Consider the following 16,462-nt stretch of genomic DNA (forward strand, 5'->3'; position numbering starts at 1 on the left):
TGAAATAATTTTTCATCTTTCTATTCCTAGTGCCAAGCACAGTACACTAAATATAGTGGGTTCCTAATAGCTGTGTGTTGATACCCTCATAATGTATTGAGGTACTTAGGAATTTTTGCCGTTACCTCTGCAAAAGGGAGACAGGTACATTTTCTCATTTCTTCTTGAGCCATGTTTGGTCATTATAGCTTTTTTGTACTAAAACTTTTTGTGATTTTCTGTTTACTCCCTTGTTGCTCCTCTCTTGGTTTGTACTTTTGATCCATTCTGTCAGTTTGGAAATGACTTAATTTCATATAAGATTTCCATATAAAAATCTTGTTATAATTTTGTCATTTAGAAGTAAATAGGCTGTGAGTAAGTCCAAGAGACTATCCTTTGAGAGGAAAGCGAGTAACTTTGAAGCATGAACTTTGTGAGAAATCTGTAAGCTGTTCAGAGATCTTCTTTACTTATTCCCTGGTACTTGTTGTGTCCTAAATAGTTAAGCTTAGGGGCAGCTAGGTGGTGCAGTAGATAGAGCTCCAGCCTTGGAGTCAGGGGGACCTGAGATCAAATCTGACCTCAGACACTTGACACTTACTAGCTGTGTGACCCTGGGCAAGTCACTTAACCCCAATTGCCTCACTCAAAAAAAAAAGTCTCTTCTGGTTGCTTAAAAAAAGAAACATTAAAAAAAATAGTTAAGCTTAATTATGTCTTAGTGGTAATGTCCATAAGTATCATGAATGTATGTTCCATTAACACAATATCAAAGTCCATTTACTTAAATGTCATAGATAACTTAAAATCCTCTCATATACTCATAATGCTCATGGCATTCCCAAAGATTGCTACTTGATTTGACCAATGAGAATTTAACAATAAATGCAGTTCTAAATAGTAAGCATAGTATTTCTCAAATTAGATGTGTCAAGTACTTTAAAAACTGGTGGGATTTTAATTTATAGATCACCTTTCAAAGGTGGTATGTGCTCTCATTAGTAAATAAATATAGAATATGGATTTGTTAGGGGTTCTTAAACATTGAGTCTTAAAGAACTTCCCCCAAAAAATTTGACTCACTTTTTCTTTCTGCATCAAGGGTTGGCAAACTTTCAAAACTGTTATGTCAAGATTCTTATCCCAATTTTTCTAACCCCTCTGATTGAGGGTAAAGAGAGGGTTACTCAGAGTTAATAATAATTTAGTAGCTAACATTTAATTATAAAGCACTTTAAGGTTTGGACAGCTCTTTACATATCTCTTTTGATTTTCACAGCAACCCTGTGAGTTAGATGCTATTATCCATTTTAAGAGATAATGAAAGGGTGTCTGAATGAGGTTAAGCGATTTGCCTTCAGTCACCTAGCTAATGTCTGAGACAATTTAAACTCACGTCTTCTTGGTTGTAAGTCTAATACTATCAACTACACTACCTATATGCGTAAGAGTTGTCTTTACACTTAGATCTTCATGATAAGAAATAAAGAAACAAGAAAATCTTACTTAATTTTTAAAATTATTGCTTAGCCTAAAATCCTACCAATTAAAAGTTCTTTTTGGGTTGCCCTCTTTTTAAAAGTCCTCCTTTTCAAGAATTAAAGGAGGGGTATCAGTCATGAGTATAAATTATTTTAAACACATTTCTGTCTTTTAACACAGTTGAGTTCAGTATACCAAAGAAGGAAAGTTTGGATTTGTGGGGTGGCTTAGATAATTTTAGGTCATAAAACCTTGAATTCAGAGGAAATAACACAAAAAGGGAGGTAGAAAGGTACAAAGCAAACTTTGCCACCTTTGACATTTTGCTTAGTGTTGATACAGTATGCTTCTGTGTATTTGGGTAGGGGATAACAGCAAGAAGTGGTGAGAGGTTATGGTTCTTTCACACAAAGATTAGTTGGTGACTTGTGCTTTAGAAATTTTATTGTAGGGGTCAGATGGCTTTTCAAGAATAATCTACTTCTAAAGTCATAAGTATTGAAAAAATTGTTTTATTTAGGATTACTGGAGTCTTCCAAAGTAGCTCTCCTAAGTACCATAGAATTCTGAGCAAAGTTTTGTCATGCTAGACATAACTATCTTGTAAAGTTTCGTTTTTTTCTTTCAGCATACCTCATTTCAGAACTAGAAGCTGCCAGAATGCTGTGTGTGAATTCTCCTCCCAAAAAAGCACAAGAAGGAGGTGGTAGTGAGGTTTTTCAAGAGTTGAAGGGCATATGTATTGCTTTGGGAATGTCCAAACCTCCAGCCAATATAACCATGTTCCAGTTCTTCAGCGGCATAGAAAAAAAAGTAAGATTTTTGTACCAAAATACAGTGCATTAAGGGAAACCTAGTTGTTTGTTTGTCTGAAGTGAATCAATGAATTTTTTCCAAAGAGACTGAATTTTTTTTATCTTTTAGTGAATTTTGGGTTCAGATGTTAAAAATAAGTTGTTATTTTTGTTGTGGTTCTTATAACATGAATGTTGGAGTTACAGTATTGTTTCTTTTTCAAAATCAAAATTCATTGATGTCCTATTTTGCAGAGTGTTTTGGTTTAGTGGTCATCTTAATTATTATAAAATAGTAAAAATTATGCTTTGAAAGATTTTTTTTCCCCTGCATGCTATCATTTTAAAATATGTAAAGAAAAAATCATACAAAAAATATTTTTTGTTTTCTTTACTTCTTCCTCTCAGGTAGAAATAATTAGGATGTTAATACTTAAATTTCTCAGTTCAATCACTATTGTGTCTTACATGCTTTATTTATAAATAAGGTTTTTCAAGTAATAACAGTCTGGTGTGTAAGCAAATGTATACTTAATGTCACAGATTTATGGAGCAGAAGAGAACAAAGATATCACACATTTTTTTTCTCCTTATGCTTTTCTTAATGCACTACTCGTAGTCTGCAAATTAAGTATAAATAAGAGTATAATAAGGAGTGCCATAATAAAATAATGCAGGAGTGGTTCCCAGTACAAAAATGAGCCCTAATTTATCCCGTTACAAGTTATATATATGCTTTGATAATTGTACAGTGAAATAGACAGTGAGACAAGAGCCAGGGTAACCAGCTTTCTGGTTCCTCCTCCACCTCCCCTTAGGGCCTTCATTTATCTTTAGTTCATGACTGCCTTTCTGTTATTAGGATCTTCTGATATAAGGATATGAGAAGAATCTTTTTGAAGGTGGGGAAAATCTTTAACTCGTTTTATTTATTTACTTATTTCAGTTAAAGGAAACATTAGCAAAAGTTCCTCCTAATCATGTGGGAAAACCTTTGTTGAAGAAAACAATGGGACCAGCTCACTGGGTATGTAGGGGTTCATTTGGAAGTAAATTGGTAGACCATGATACATTTCATGTTTTTGACATTAGAAAACATGCTTTTTGAACTTTTTGTCTTAAAATAACTGTTTTAATGAGTACTGTCTCTAAATCTAGTCCAAAGGTACTTTTTCTTTCGTAAAAGTAAGAATTTTCCCCTAAGCTTTTAATTTATTTTAGCATTAAAAATAGGTAAATGGGAGATTAAAATTTTGTGTAAATTTAATTTGGCTAGGCCTCCTAATATTAGGAGTTAAATTTCAGGCAATAATTTTAAAATATTTTGTCAGTGTGCCTTCAGTATAAGAAATTTTAAATCAAAATAGGTTGTAAGTTACCTGTTTTTTTTTTTAAGCCAGAGTGCTTACAAATTAATAAGAAACATAAAAATCTAATTTTATTTCTGTTGTTTGAAATTTAATGTTCCTATTCTTCAATATCTGTCATCACACTGTTAGACAGTATGGTGTAATAGAAAGGAGCAATATGTTTGAAGTCAGTGTAGTAACTACCAGCTGTATGACTTTGGACAAGCTACTTAGCAGTGCTTAATACTAACCAGTTCACAAGGTTTGGGGAGGATAGCTTTCTCCATAAATTGCTATATAAATAAATGTAAGCTATTGTTATTTTGTACTTTGAATTTAACTAGAAATGTAATCATAACGTAATTTGTTAGGATTTAAATTATTTCAGTTGCTGTAGTAGAAGGAGAAAATCAAAACAATGAACATTTGAGTTGAGCATTTCAACTAATATTGACTATTTTTTTTTTCCAGGAGAAAATAGAAGCAGTTAACCAAGCCATAACCAATGAATATGAAGTTCGAAGGAAGCTTTTAGTGAAACGTTTGGATGTCACCGTACAGTCATTTGGCTGGTCAGACAGAGCTAAGGTATACATGGCACTATAAAAGAACAGAGACATGAATCAGTAGAAATTTCTTTGAAATTGTTTAACTAAAGTTTAAATTTTTGTGTGATTTAGTAATTGCCATTTAAAATATTAGTAGTGCACGTTTATCTGCAAAGAAGATAATCTGGTGGAATTTAGGGGGTTTTTTTAGGGGTTTTTTTCCCCCAGACCTTGAATTGGGAATGTGTTATTGACTCATACCTGAATTTGTCCAAATGTGTATTCTCTTAACTATTGCCATTATATTAATTAGTTTTCCCCTCTGAAACTGAACCAGCCTATTAAGAAGCAGAGCTTATAGTTATCTTACTGTTAGGTTATTTTTTATTTAAATATGTAAAGCCTTCACATGACTACATTTGGCTAGTTCTTCAGCTGTTATGCCTGGATATTTATAGATTAATAGTATTTTAGAGCTTGAAGAGAATTTGGAGATCATCTAGTCCAGTTCCCTTGTCTTACAGATAAAGAAATCAAAGACCTGAGTTCAAATCTGGCCTCAAATACTTATTATAGTTGTGTGATCCTGGACAAGTCACTTAATCCTGTTTGCTTCAGTTTCTTCAACTCTAAAATGAGCTAGAGAAGAAAATAGCAAATTACCGTATCTTTGCCAAGAAAACCCCAAATGGATTCACGAAGAGTCTGACACAACTAAACAACACTTAAGCTGAGCCTTTCATTATGCTATAATAAAGGGACTTTCAGGGCAGCTAGGTGGCACAGTGGATAGAGCACTGGCCCTGAAGTCAGGAGGACCTGAGTTCAAATGTGGCCTCAGACCAGACACTTGGCATTTACTAGCTGTGTGACCCTGGGCAAGTCACTTAACCCCAATTGCCTTAAACAAACAAACAAAAATTTTTTAAATTAAAAAAATAAAGGGACTTTCAAAGAAAAATAAGATCATAGCCTGAGAGTCCAGTTCCATCTATTGAGAAATATAGTAGCAGGCATATTAAAATCTTATATGCTTTCATAAAGATAATATGATATTTATTATTGAGATCAAACTTATGACAACCCTCAGCTTTTCAGAATTCAGCTTTTAACTGGTAATGAAAACCTTTATTCCCATTACTCCTTTGTCTCTTACTCAAAGCATTTTGTTGACTCTTAGTTGTTAGTGCAAACCTTAAAGTATTATGTAAATATCAGTTATTATTATCATTATCAGACATGAATCTTTTATCAGGATCAGTTATCTGGTGTCCCAGTCCATAGATGATTGGAAGAAGCAAACTAGAAGTGGGTTAGATGCTTTTGTAAAAGGCCCAAAAGACAGTAATGGCCTTAACAGAGAGGAAATTGAAAATATAAAGACAGACAAAAAAATGATATCGTCTTGCAGTAAAATAATGAATGTTCATTGTGATGACCCTGAATCATCAATAAAAGATTAAACTATACTAAATCTGTTCTTTTAATAGTAAAGCCATACATAATGAATGTTTGAGGAAAAAAAAACTTTGTGAAAAAGAATTGAAAATACAAAATTAACTGCTAGAAGGAATATATCTTTGTTATCTGGAAAAATAACAGGTGGGAAATCTTTGGTATGTAAGTGAAGTTTTATATTAGGATTATATATTATATATAATAGATTAGGAGTCAGCAGTATGTAATTAAATATTTTAAAGGTATTTGAAGGAATTCGTTCTGAGTAGTCTAGACATGGGTCAAATATTAAACTTACTTCATATTCTGAAATACCCAGCACAATGCTAGACTAATAGCTGCTGATAAATAATAACTTTGTTTAATTGTTCCACTATGTACCAACATTGTGTAAAAACTTACCCTTCCAGTAAATGTGATGTCATTAATGTGTCTAAGTCCTTCAACAGTGGAAATCACAGCCTCTTTGTTCCTTAGGAGATATCTTCATGAGTTGCTGTGGATGAAAAAATTAATTACCTTCACCCAAGTTTTGGGATTGAGCTTGTCTACTTAAGTAAACTGGTCCTTGCATCCAAAGAAATTTATTGGGTAGATACATTGAGGCTTTTGAGGTTAATTTACATATTCTAGAGCTTGTATATCACTGGTATAGGCTTCAAGAATCCATGCCCTTGGGGCAACTAGGTGGCTCACTGGCCCTGGATTCAGGAGGACCTGAGTTCAAATCTGGCCTCAGATGCATAACACTAGCTGTGTGACCCTGGGCAAGTCACTTAACCCCAATTGCCCAAAATAAAAAAGAATCCATGCCCTTCTTTCTACCATAGTGAGATATCAGGGTAGGACTTTAAGATGGAAAAAGTTAAAATGGAGGAAGGAGGGAAAATAATTTTGTAGTGTTAGTTTATATCCCATACCAGAACATGGTTACTTAATTTCTTAGCAAGCCGTATGCTTAAGAATTTGTGACAAAATGAATGTGTAGTTTCAAGTGCAGTTTTGCACTTTTACACATTCTGTGTGCAGCATATGCTTCAGTACTCTGAAATATCTTCTGAGAAATCCATCAGAAAAGGAATTTTTTTTAAAAAAAATGATAATGTAAATAAAATCTTTAAGGGCTCACATGCATGTGTCATGTAGAACAGTATACACAAATTGTGAAATAAATAATAAAATTAGAAAATAAAAATAGTAAAATTTAAAATTTGGAATGAGGAAAGCTTTTGCCCGACCATATGAATTCTATCTCTGGGATAAATCCAACTAAAATCCCACTTTCTGCAGGAAGTCTTTGCCAGTACCTTTTAATTCTAGTCTGTTAATTATTCCCTATTTATCCTGTATATAGCTCATTTTTCCATATTTGTTTTTTGTTTCCGCCATTAGATTGTGAGCTCCTTGAGGGCAAAGACTCGTCCCCCCCCCTTTTTTTTTATCCTCAGCGTTTAGCACAGTGCCTGGCACTTAGTAAATGTTTATTGATGGTCATCAGGAGGTTGGTGGAGTAGTAAGAACCTTAGTTCTTTGTGATAGAATCTCAGAATAGTACTTTAGTGATTCTTTCTGTGATCTGAAAAAATGAAGACAGCTTACCTGTTTGGGACTACCCTTCTTCCGTATACTAAAAGAAAAGTTTAACATTCCTAATTTATTATTTCATACAAATCAGTGGAATTTCATACTTGGATTGTAGTGTGATTTGCTATTAAATCAAAAGAGAAAATAGGTCGAGGGCCGAAGATGAAGCATCAGGCAGCACTGCAATGATTTGTTTAACGTATTAATTTGAAAGAGAAAAGTTGAATACATTTTAAAATTGGACTGTAAAAAGAGTCTTACTGGTAAAATGGGCCTTTTATTGTTATTATTATTATTTTCAGGTAAGAGAATGTAAAAGAGGTTTTGTGAAATTGATAAGAGTATATGTGTGTGTGTGTATATAAATGAAACGTGAAAGATACTTTGTCCACTAAGTGCTGTATAGATGTGAGTTACTGTTAACAACAGTGAGGCTTGTGTGGCCCCTTCTAAAATTATCTGCTACTTCACAGGAACCTAAAGATGAGAGAAAAAGAAGAAAGAAAATTGTTTGGAATTGTGTCTGTATCTGCATAACATATGTATGTGTATATTATCGTGGCTTAATGGGAGCAGCTGAGTAAGAAGAAGGCTTAGCAAGCCCTGCTCATAACTATGCCAGCATATTAATTCCAGCAGGGGGCAGAAAACACAAGCAGTTGCTAAAAAATGACTAAAGCTCTGGGAAAACAAGCCAAGTCATACAAAAAGTCAGTTCTCTTTACTGCCAAAGCTTTGGCTTCTTAATATCATATGGACTCCCAGCCTAGTTACTGGTCTACCAACTAATTTCAGCCTTTGTATCTCCATATACATGTTTACAATCTGGCCTTGCCTTTTTGTTTTGCAATTGCTCTCCTTCTAAATTGTACCTGCCTTCTCAACTCTAATTGAAGATTGCCTTTACTCCTGCCAAGGAGATGTCTTATTGCTGGTCTATGATAGCTCTTTCACACATTACAGTTGACCAAGGTTTTACCTTATGGCTTCCTGTCTAATAAGTCAGGATGGCCTCTGGACAACTTAGAAAAAGGGGTTCCTTCGAGAGCTCAGAAAGAAATTTGATTCTCCCTTTTCTTTGCAAATAGCTGAGATTTTTAACCAATTGACTTGCTGTCTCCATCAGGGACCAGGAATCATGATAGAATATGTGATTCCCTTCTGTACCTTGTGTCAGAATTTGCCCTGTATGTATTAGAGGATCAGGTTTTGGAGGTCTTGGCTGTGACTTTCTGGAATCAATTAGCCCAAGTATATGTGGCCACCAGACTGCCCAATTATTTATTAATGTGTGTATGCTTAATTATATATTCAGTGATGGTGGTGGTGTGGCAATCTCCCCCATTCTCTTCCAGCCCAACCCCTAAAAACTAATTTCTCAATTGAAGTTTGCTTTCAAGATCCAGTAAGATCTATATGAATATTAGGCATTGTCAAAGGTTAACAGTCAGTATTTCAAGAATTACTGGATGTGTTGGTTGGTGATTTGTCTCTATATTATCCTCTACTTCTGAAAGTCCTGCATATCATGTCAGATTAGTCCAAGTCATCTTCTACTACCTACAGGAGGATCAACTCTTTGCCCAATTGGAGAAATAGTCATTAAGGAGAGGTTAGAATTTTGCAGCACAGAATATATCATAAGCACTACCATCCCCCATCTCTGCCAACACACACACCTCCTTAAAAGACCTCCAGCATTTTCTTGATTTCAAAAGGTTATCCCTTAGTAATACCTCTCATGTATTGCCTGAAATGCCCCCAAAAGCTTTTCAGTGAACACTAGATTTGGCAAGCAAATTAGTGTTCTGAAAAGTTGATTCGCCTTAGCCCTAATCTTTAAATATCCAGATACACAGTGACAAATAGCCCATTGTGGAGACTTAAATCCATTACCATATTGCTCTCCATGACCCAGACCTGTGCATTCATCTCTGTTATCTGGTGCAGAAAAACGAATTAATAAATGAACATAAATTTATTAAATGCCATAATGATTAAATTATGTTAGGCCTTGAGTATGCAAAAAAGAAAAATGAGATAATCATTGCTCATAAGGAGTCTGTGGTCTGATTGGGAAGATATAACTTATATATGGTAATAGTGGCCAGAGAAGGAAGTTTTGATCTAGGTAGTCATATACATTATGAATGGAGCCATAGGGTAGTATATTGTCATACCCTTTCCAGTGGTAATAATAAATCGTTTTAGTTACTGTTTGCAGAGCAAGACTTAGAAAGTAGGAGTGATTGGGGTGTATGTGCATGGTGGCAGAGATACAAAGATTCCACTGAGAGTAGGCCTTGGTGTCCTATGGATGACTGGTTGAGATGTGAAACATGGTTTGGGGCTAGCTATATATAGTGGATTAGGTGAGTTTTTATTCGTTCACTGACCAATCCAGGTAACTCAATCCCAGAGCAGAGTCTCAAAACTGAAAGGACTAAAGAATTATGTAACTTAATAGAAGGAGCTGTGTATAATCAGAACTGTTTTTTAGGTATGGAGGGGATATGACAAAGGAATGCAATGCCTCTTTATTGTCCACAGTGACAATAAAGAGTGAGTGGCATTATCCCTAGTACCTAGTAAAATGGCAGAGGTAAATTCCCCAAAAGAAGTCTTGTGAGCCAGCAGCATACAATGACCTGGAATTGACAGAGGCCTTCCACTCTTGCCACTCCACTCACTAATCCTGGGCATCTAGGGAACCATTTTGTGGGCAGAAAGGCTATCTAGGTAACCCCAGAGAAGTAAATGAATAAGGACGAGGTATGATGGACAGTATTCATAAGCACACTGGCATCCAGTCAGAAATGCAAGGAGTGGAAACAGGCCAAAATTTAAGGGAATCAGGTTGAATCAAGCATTTAAAGCTGTGACATTCCTTGTATTTTGGCTTCCTAATATCATGTAAAAGGTAAAATAGTGTAATAGACTATTGGACATGGAGCCAGACCTGGGTAGAAATCCTGCCTTAGACATTTATTTATTGGCTGTGTGACCAAGGGCCGGTCATTAACCCTTCTTGACTTTGTTTCCTCATCTTTAAAATAGGGGTAGTAATAATCATTTTATTTACCTCATAGGGTTGTTTTAAGACTTAAGTGAAAAAATTTACATAAAGTTCTTTGCAAGCATGAAAGCACTATAAGAATATCAGTTATTGTTAGACTCCCGCAGACCTGTATCACTAACCTAGAACTTGTCTTCTTACTAATCTTAGCTCGTGGATTTTGGTATTCTGATACCCTGCCTAGTTTTTTGGTTTATATTTGTCCTCCTAATTCAGACTGTACCCTTTCATTCCCAGGAAAGTATTACCACTCCCTCTTTTTTCCCAGTGTAACTTTGGAAAAGTCACTTAACCTTTATGGGTCCTGCTTTTCTCATCTATAAAATGAGGAAGTCAGACTAACTAGATGAACTCTGAGAATCATCCTAGCTCAGACCTTCTGTGATTCTGTGCTATTCCTTGTGTTGCCTACCAACTTTGCGCTTAAGAAGTTGTTCATAGTTTAATATTCTTGTGCTTTTTGGATATGTTAGATAACTTTTTTTTTAATTATGAAGTTCTTTGGTATATCTGTTATTTTGAAAACAAGTTTGTCTTTTTCTTTTCTTTCATCAGAGTCAAACAGAAAAATTAGCAAAGGTCTACCAACCAAAACGTACACTCTTATCTGCTAAAAGTACTATTTCTGTTGCTCATCTCCTGGCTGCTCGGCAGGATCTTTCAAAGATTTTAAGGACAAGCAGTGGATCTATTAGAGAAAAAACTGCCTGTGCCATCAATAAGGTAAGGTGTTTGTGATAGATTTGTCTCAAAATGCCTCAAAGTCAGTTATTAACATAAAGCATCTTTCTTTTGTCATTAGTCTCTCACCCAAAATGTATTGTAAAAATTATATACATCAGGTGATTCCTGTTTTTAATAGACAACTTATAAAATGTAGAAATTAAGTTTTTTGTATTTGGAAATACTTGACAATTTTATTGATTTGAAAATACCTGGCAATTTTTGTTGATCTTGAAGGATTTGATGGATCAAATTCCACTCATAAATAAAATGCTACCATAAGTCATTTAGCATTTCCATTATAGTTATTTCCTTTCTAAAATTACCTTAAACATCTGTGTATCTGTGAGTTCATCTATGTGAGTACCATTGGTGCAGATCACAACTCTTCTTCCTATCCTCATCCTATGTGATTCTCATCAGTGTCCTCCCTAAATCTTTAGTGAAGAATTTATGAATGTAATGGAGGCTTTCCTCTACTGTTTTAATGTGATGTGGATAGCAGTGCAGCACTTGAACTGTCCATCTGTTATCTCTCACCCTGACTATATGACTGACCCACCTCTTTATCCAGTTATACATTTTCTGTACGATATCTTTATTTGCTACCTCTTTACACATAACATCATTGGTGATACTACTGCATGTAGCATGGAGTAGTAAAGAAGAAACATTAGATTTGAAATAAGATAAACATGGTTGGTAATCACAGTTCTGACACTTAATAACCTATATTGCCTTAAGCAAATCATTTAACCTCTTAGGCTTCAATTTCTTTACATATAAAATGGAGTAGGAAATATACCAGATGGTGTCTGAGGGATCTTCTAACTCTAAATTTGTAACTGTTATCTGTTTTTTCCTACCATACATCTTTCCATCTGAGTTACTTAGAATTTTGATTCTCTAGAGATTATGGTGACCCATGATTTTTAGCAACATAATATCACTGGGAGAATATTGGTTTTTTAAAAGTTGGCTTTTTGTTTCAGGGAACATCTTGTATTCATTGAAAGTGATGCACAATTTCCTAGTTGGAATCTACCCTATTCTCTTCCTTCTATTTAATTCTGGACCTAATTCACATTTGCCCAAGATATATGTACTGATACACTAACTCAATAAGTGGTCTATCCAATTGTGTATCTTAGTCTAGGCAATTTAAAAAGCTCACATTTTTATAGTGGCTTTGAGGTTTACAAAGAACTTTCTTCAAAACCACTCTGTGAGGTAGTTAATAACCTTGTGTTATCCCCATTTTACAAAGAGAGATACTGAGGCACAGAGAGATTAAAGTGACTTGTCCAGGATCATATGTGTCAGAAACAATAATTGAACCCTGGTCCTCCTGATTACAAGACCAGTAATCTTCAACTGTACCACTCTATCTCCAAAAAATATTCTTTATTCATTTAGTTTCTAGTGTATGGATTGTTGAGCCAAACTATTCTTTTTCTTTGCATGTGAGAAAATTTATGAAGACTTATTGGGGAAAAAAAATTAGCATTTATGTTGTCAGAAAAATCTTGAATTACAGGCTCATTCAAGAAAATTTAAGGGAATTTTTATTCATCAGAAATACTTAACAAGAGGTTGTGGGCCACCCTTCTTCATCCCTTTAGTCAACAAACTAGTTTTCTATCATGATGATAAATTTAACCAAATGGCTCCTTCCCCACAGCTCTTCCTCCTTACTCTCCATGAGTTCTGATAGTGTAGTTTTAGAACTCAGTTATTCGTTCTGCTCATGAAATATGAAGTCCATCATGGTATAGTGAACAGAAAACTGGACTTTGTGTTAGGAAAACCTGAGTTCAAATCTCACATCAGATACTTATTAACTATTTGACTTTGAGCAAGTCACCTACCCTTTCTCAGCTTATGTTTCCTTATCTATAAAATTGTGATGATGATAATAGCACCTACTTCATGGTGTTTTTGCAAGGATCAAAGATGATACATATAAATACTTTGCTAGTTTTAAAGCTGTCATTGTGATGAATTTCAATATCAAAAATTTAGGAGATAGCATGGTGAAGATAACCACAAAAGTATAACTTGATCATTTTTCTTAATAGCTGTCTTCTGTTTGTGAAATAAAATAGTTTGCATTAATGTTTTATTTTGTAGGTGTTAATGGGCAGGGTACCTGACAGAGGTGGTAGACCCAATGAAATTGAACCTCCACCTCCAGAGATGCCACCATGGCAGAAAAGACAGGATGGACCTCAACAGCAAACAGGAGGCAGAGGAGGACGAGGTGGTTATGAACAATCATACGGAGGACGAGGAGGTCATGAACATTCATACGGAGGACGAGGAGGTCATGAACAGTCATACGGAGGACGAGGGGGTCATGAACAGTCATACGGAGGACGAGGAGGTCATGAACAGTCATATGGAGGACGAGGAGGTCACGAACAAGGAGGAGGAAGAGGTGGACGTGGTAGTTATGACCATGGAGGTCGAGGGGGTGGAAGAGGAAATAAACATCAAGGAGGCTGGACAGATGGAGGGAGTGGAGGAGGAGGTGGCTATCAAGATGGTGGTTATCGAGATTCAGGTTTCCAAACAGGTGGCTACCATGGTGGCAGTGGTGGCTACCAAGGAGGTGGTTATAGTGGCTTCCAAACATCTTCATATACAGGAAGTGGATATCAGGGTGGTGGCTACCAACAGGACAATAGATACCAAGATGGTGGTGGGCATCATGGTGAACGAGGTGGTGGTGGTCGAGGAGGGAGGGGTGGTCGTGGAGGCAGAGGTCGTGGAGGTCAAGGTGGAGGCTGGGGAGGAAGAGGGGGCCAGAGTTATAATCAGGGGGGTCAATTTGAGCAACATTTCCAACATGGAGGTTATCAATATAATCATTCTGGATTTGGACAAGGAAGACAGTATTCTAGTTGAGGCTACTAAAAATTACATTTCAGCAGAGCTCAAGTAATAGAAACTTCATTTTAGAGGCCTGGTAAATATCTAGTTGAACTAATATGTGACCATATATGACCAGAAATTCCTGCTTTAAACACAAAATTATAGGTTGATATGCAATTCTGTTATTTTAAAAATGGATTTAGTTAATGCTCTTTATTTGAGAAATGCATACTTTTCACCAAAATTTACAAAAAAAAACAAACAACAAAACACATGAATAGCCATGTGTGTTTAATGATTAGACTAATATCACAGTCAGAACATGCATAATGTTTTGAAGAAATTACTTGGAAAGTACCAGCAATGGCTTCAATGTGCAGTTCTGAGAATAAGCATTATTCTCCTAGATTCTTTATAGATTTTTCACTAGGAAACCCTCCCTCTTTCTTTATATCAATAATTTCTTTTTATGTATTTTACTTATGTGGTACATATTTTCAAAGTATAGTTCTGCACTTAATAATTGGCCTTTTATATTCAGAGCGAGGTTATACACATTTGCTTCACTATGGAGGTGATAGGTATGTTTCTATTATACGAGCTCTTCTGCATATAGCACATTCAGTAGCCTTATCTTCTTTTAATTAAAAACTACCATTTGCTCAACTCTAAAGACCTTGAACATGGCCAAAATCTGCAAAGATCATTAAATCAAGCTAAGTTGTGAACTTCTAGTGTGTAGGCATATAGTTAAATATAGCAATTCAAACTGACCTTCATCCATCCAAAACAATTTCCTCCTACAACCTTATTTTTACTTGAAGTTGACTAGAAGGATCAGCAAACTGAAATTTGTCTTATGCACGAGTTAATACCACTGGCTCAGCAAATACAAGATAGTTTGTTTTGGGCAGGTGCCTTTTTGTTTTGGTTTTGTTTTTGGTTTTGTTTTTGTTTTTTTTGTAATTGAAGAAATGCACTACCAAGTAGGAAGAAGGATATTGCCTAGTGGAGGAGGCCCTTTATTATTGCTGCAGAAACAAAAGCCTGGCTGAGTTGATGTTTTACACTATTCTTTACTGAAATCCACATGATGCTTCTTGCTGGGTTTTTGTGTACATAAACATTGTCAAGCTGTGAAAGAAAATGGCTGAAGGTGTGCTTTGTATGAAAGGTGAGCAATAAAGTATCCGTGTGTTCTCTGTTTTGTTTGAGCTTTATTTGAATGATTAGTTATAGTTAATGTGCTATTTTCAAGCAGTTACTGGAAAAATTAGAGATCCTAAGACCTTGCATAAGAGTACAGTACATTAAATGTCCTATGCGTTTCCTTTAGTTATGATAGTTGAAATTTATATAGCTCTCTGAGGTTTGCAAAGCAATTTGTGTAGATTATTTGAGTCTCACAGCAGCCCTGGGAAATAGATTGTATAAATGTTCTTTTCCCCATTTTACAGATGAGAAAACCAAAACTCAAAGAAGTTAAGTAGCTTTCCCACACTCACACACCTAGTAGATGACAGAGAGGGGATTTGCACTCAGGTCTATCTCCTTCACTCTATCCACTTTTCCAAGCTGCCTTCATTACAGATGATTAAAAATGGTGCATTTAAACATAATTAATTATCAGAAGTTTCAAATGAGAGTAGTTGAAACTTTTAAGTTTAGCTTTTAATGTAATTCCATTTGATTGACTGAGCCATGTTTGCCACCATTGTTTAAAAACATCAATACAAATTAGAACCCCTTTTTACTTTTATTACAGTCTTCATAAGATGTAATCAGAATTATGCATCACCTCGTGTCCAACCTTTTGGTGATGATTTGCTCCAGTGTAGCTAGGCTGGTTCATGTACAATAGATGTCCAATTCATTTTTGAGCTTATATCCAACACCTTTCCTAGGCCTTTCTAAAGTAGAATAATCTAATAACTGCTTTGTGGCCACTGGGTGTAGCTATTGATACATATATCAAGCAAATGTAATTATAATTATTTTAAGTATTTTTGTGTTTTCTCTGAAGACTTGCTAAATACAATGCATTACATTTTTCCAAATGGTCATGACTTGAAAAATTTGCAGATATATGACTTGTGAAAAGATAGTTTGACCTTAAGCCCTATACTGAGCCTTCAAAATTTTTGTCTCTTAATATTTTTTCATTAAATACTTAAAATTGTATTTACAGTTGAAAGTTTTACCTTAGATATAAAACTTACTTTATTTCAGATGCACTTATGTTGACTGCAACAGTCAACTGAGTTTGCAGTTTTCTTCTCTCAGATTCTACAACCTCCCCACTAAACATAGAGAGTTTTTCTAGCAAGTAACATTTTTAAAGGATGTTGTATCTTCTTATCTAGTTTTATGAATAAATAAGAAACTAATAGGATATACTGTGTGTTACAAATGTGGACAACATTTAAGAAGAAAAATGATCAAGTTTTTTTTATTTAATGGATTGAAAAATTTATGTCTACAGCTCCTGTTTTTCAACAGAAAATGGATTGTGTTCCTGTTATTTTCTGCCTTTATATAGTTCCAGTTCTCTAAAAATAGTAACTCTCTTCAGCGTACTCAAGATCTTATTTT

The 16,462-nt window shown here is 35.1% G+C and overlaps 1 protein-coding gene across 1 annotated transcript in view; it reads left to right on the forward strand.

Moving 5' to 3' along the window:
* FAM98A (family with sequence similarity 98 member A) overlaps nucleotides 1–15,074 on the forward strand; it is a 34,128-nt gene extending 19,054 nt beyond the window's left edge. The window contains exons 4-8 of the mRNA XM_027850589.1: nucleotides 2,093–2,277; nucleotides 3,205–3,285; nucleotides 4,079–4,195; nucleotides 10,829–10,996; nucleotides 13,127–15,074. Coding sequence (XP_027706390.1) covers nucleotides 2,093–2,277; nucleotides 3,205–3,285; nucleotides 4,079–4,195; nucleotides 10,829–10,996; nucleotides 13,127–13,903 — 1,328 coding nt within the window. The 3' untranslated portion in view covers nucleotides 13,904–15,074. The remainder of the gene's footprint in view (nucleotides 1–2,092; nucleotides 2,278–3,204; nucleotides 3,286–4,078; nucleotides 4,196–10,828; nucleotides 10,997–13,126) is intronic.
* Nucleotides 15,075–16,462: the final 1,388 nt, after the last annotated feature.

This window comes from Vombatus ursinus, unplaced genomic scaffold, assembly GCF_900497805.2.
Source record: "Vombatus ursinus unplaced genomic scaffold, bare-nosed wombat genome assembly UNPS02009062.1, whole genome shotgun sequence".
Lineage (NCBI taxonomy): Eukaryota > Metazoa > Chordata > Mammalia > Diprotodontia > Vombatidae > Vombatus > Vombatus ursinus.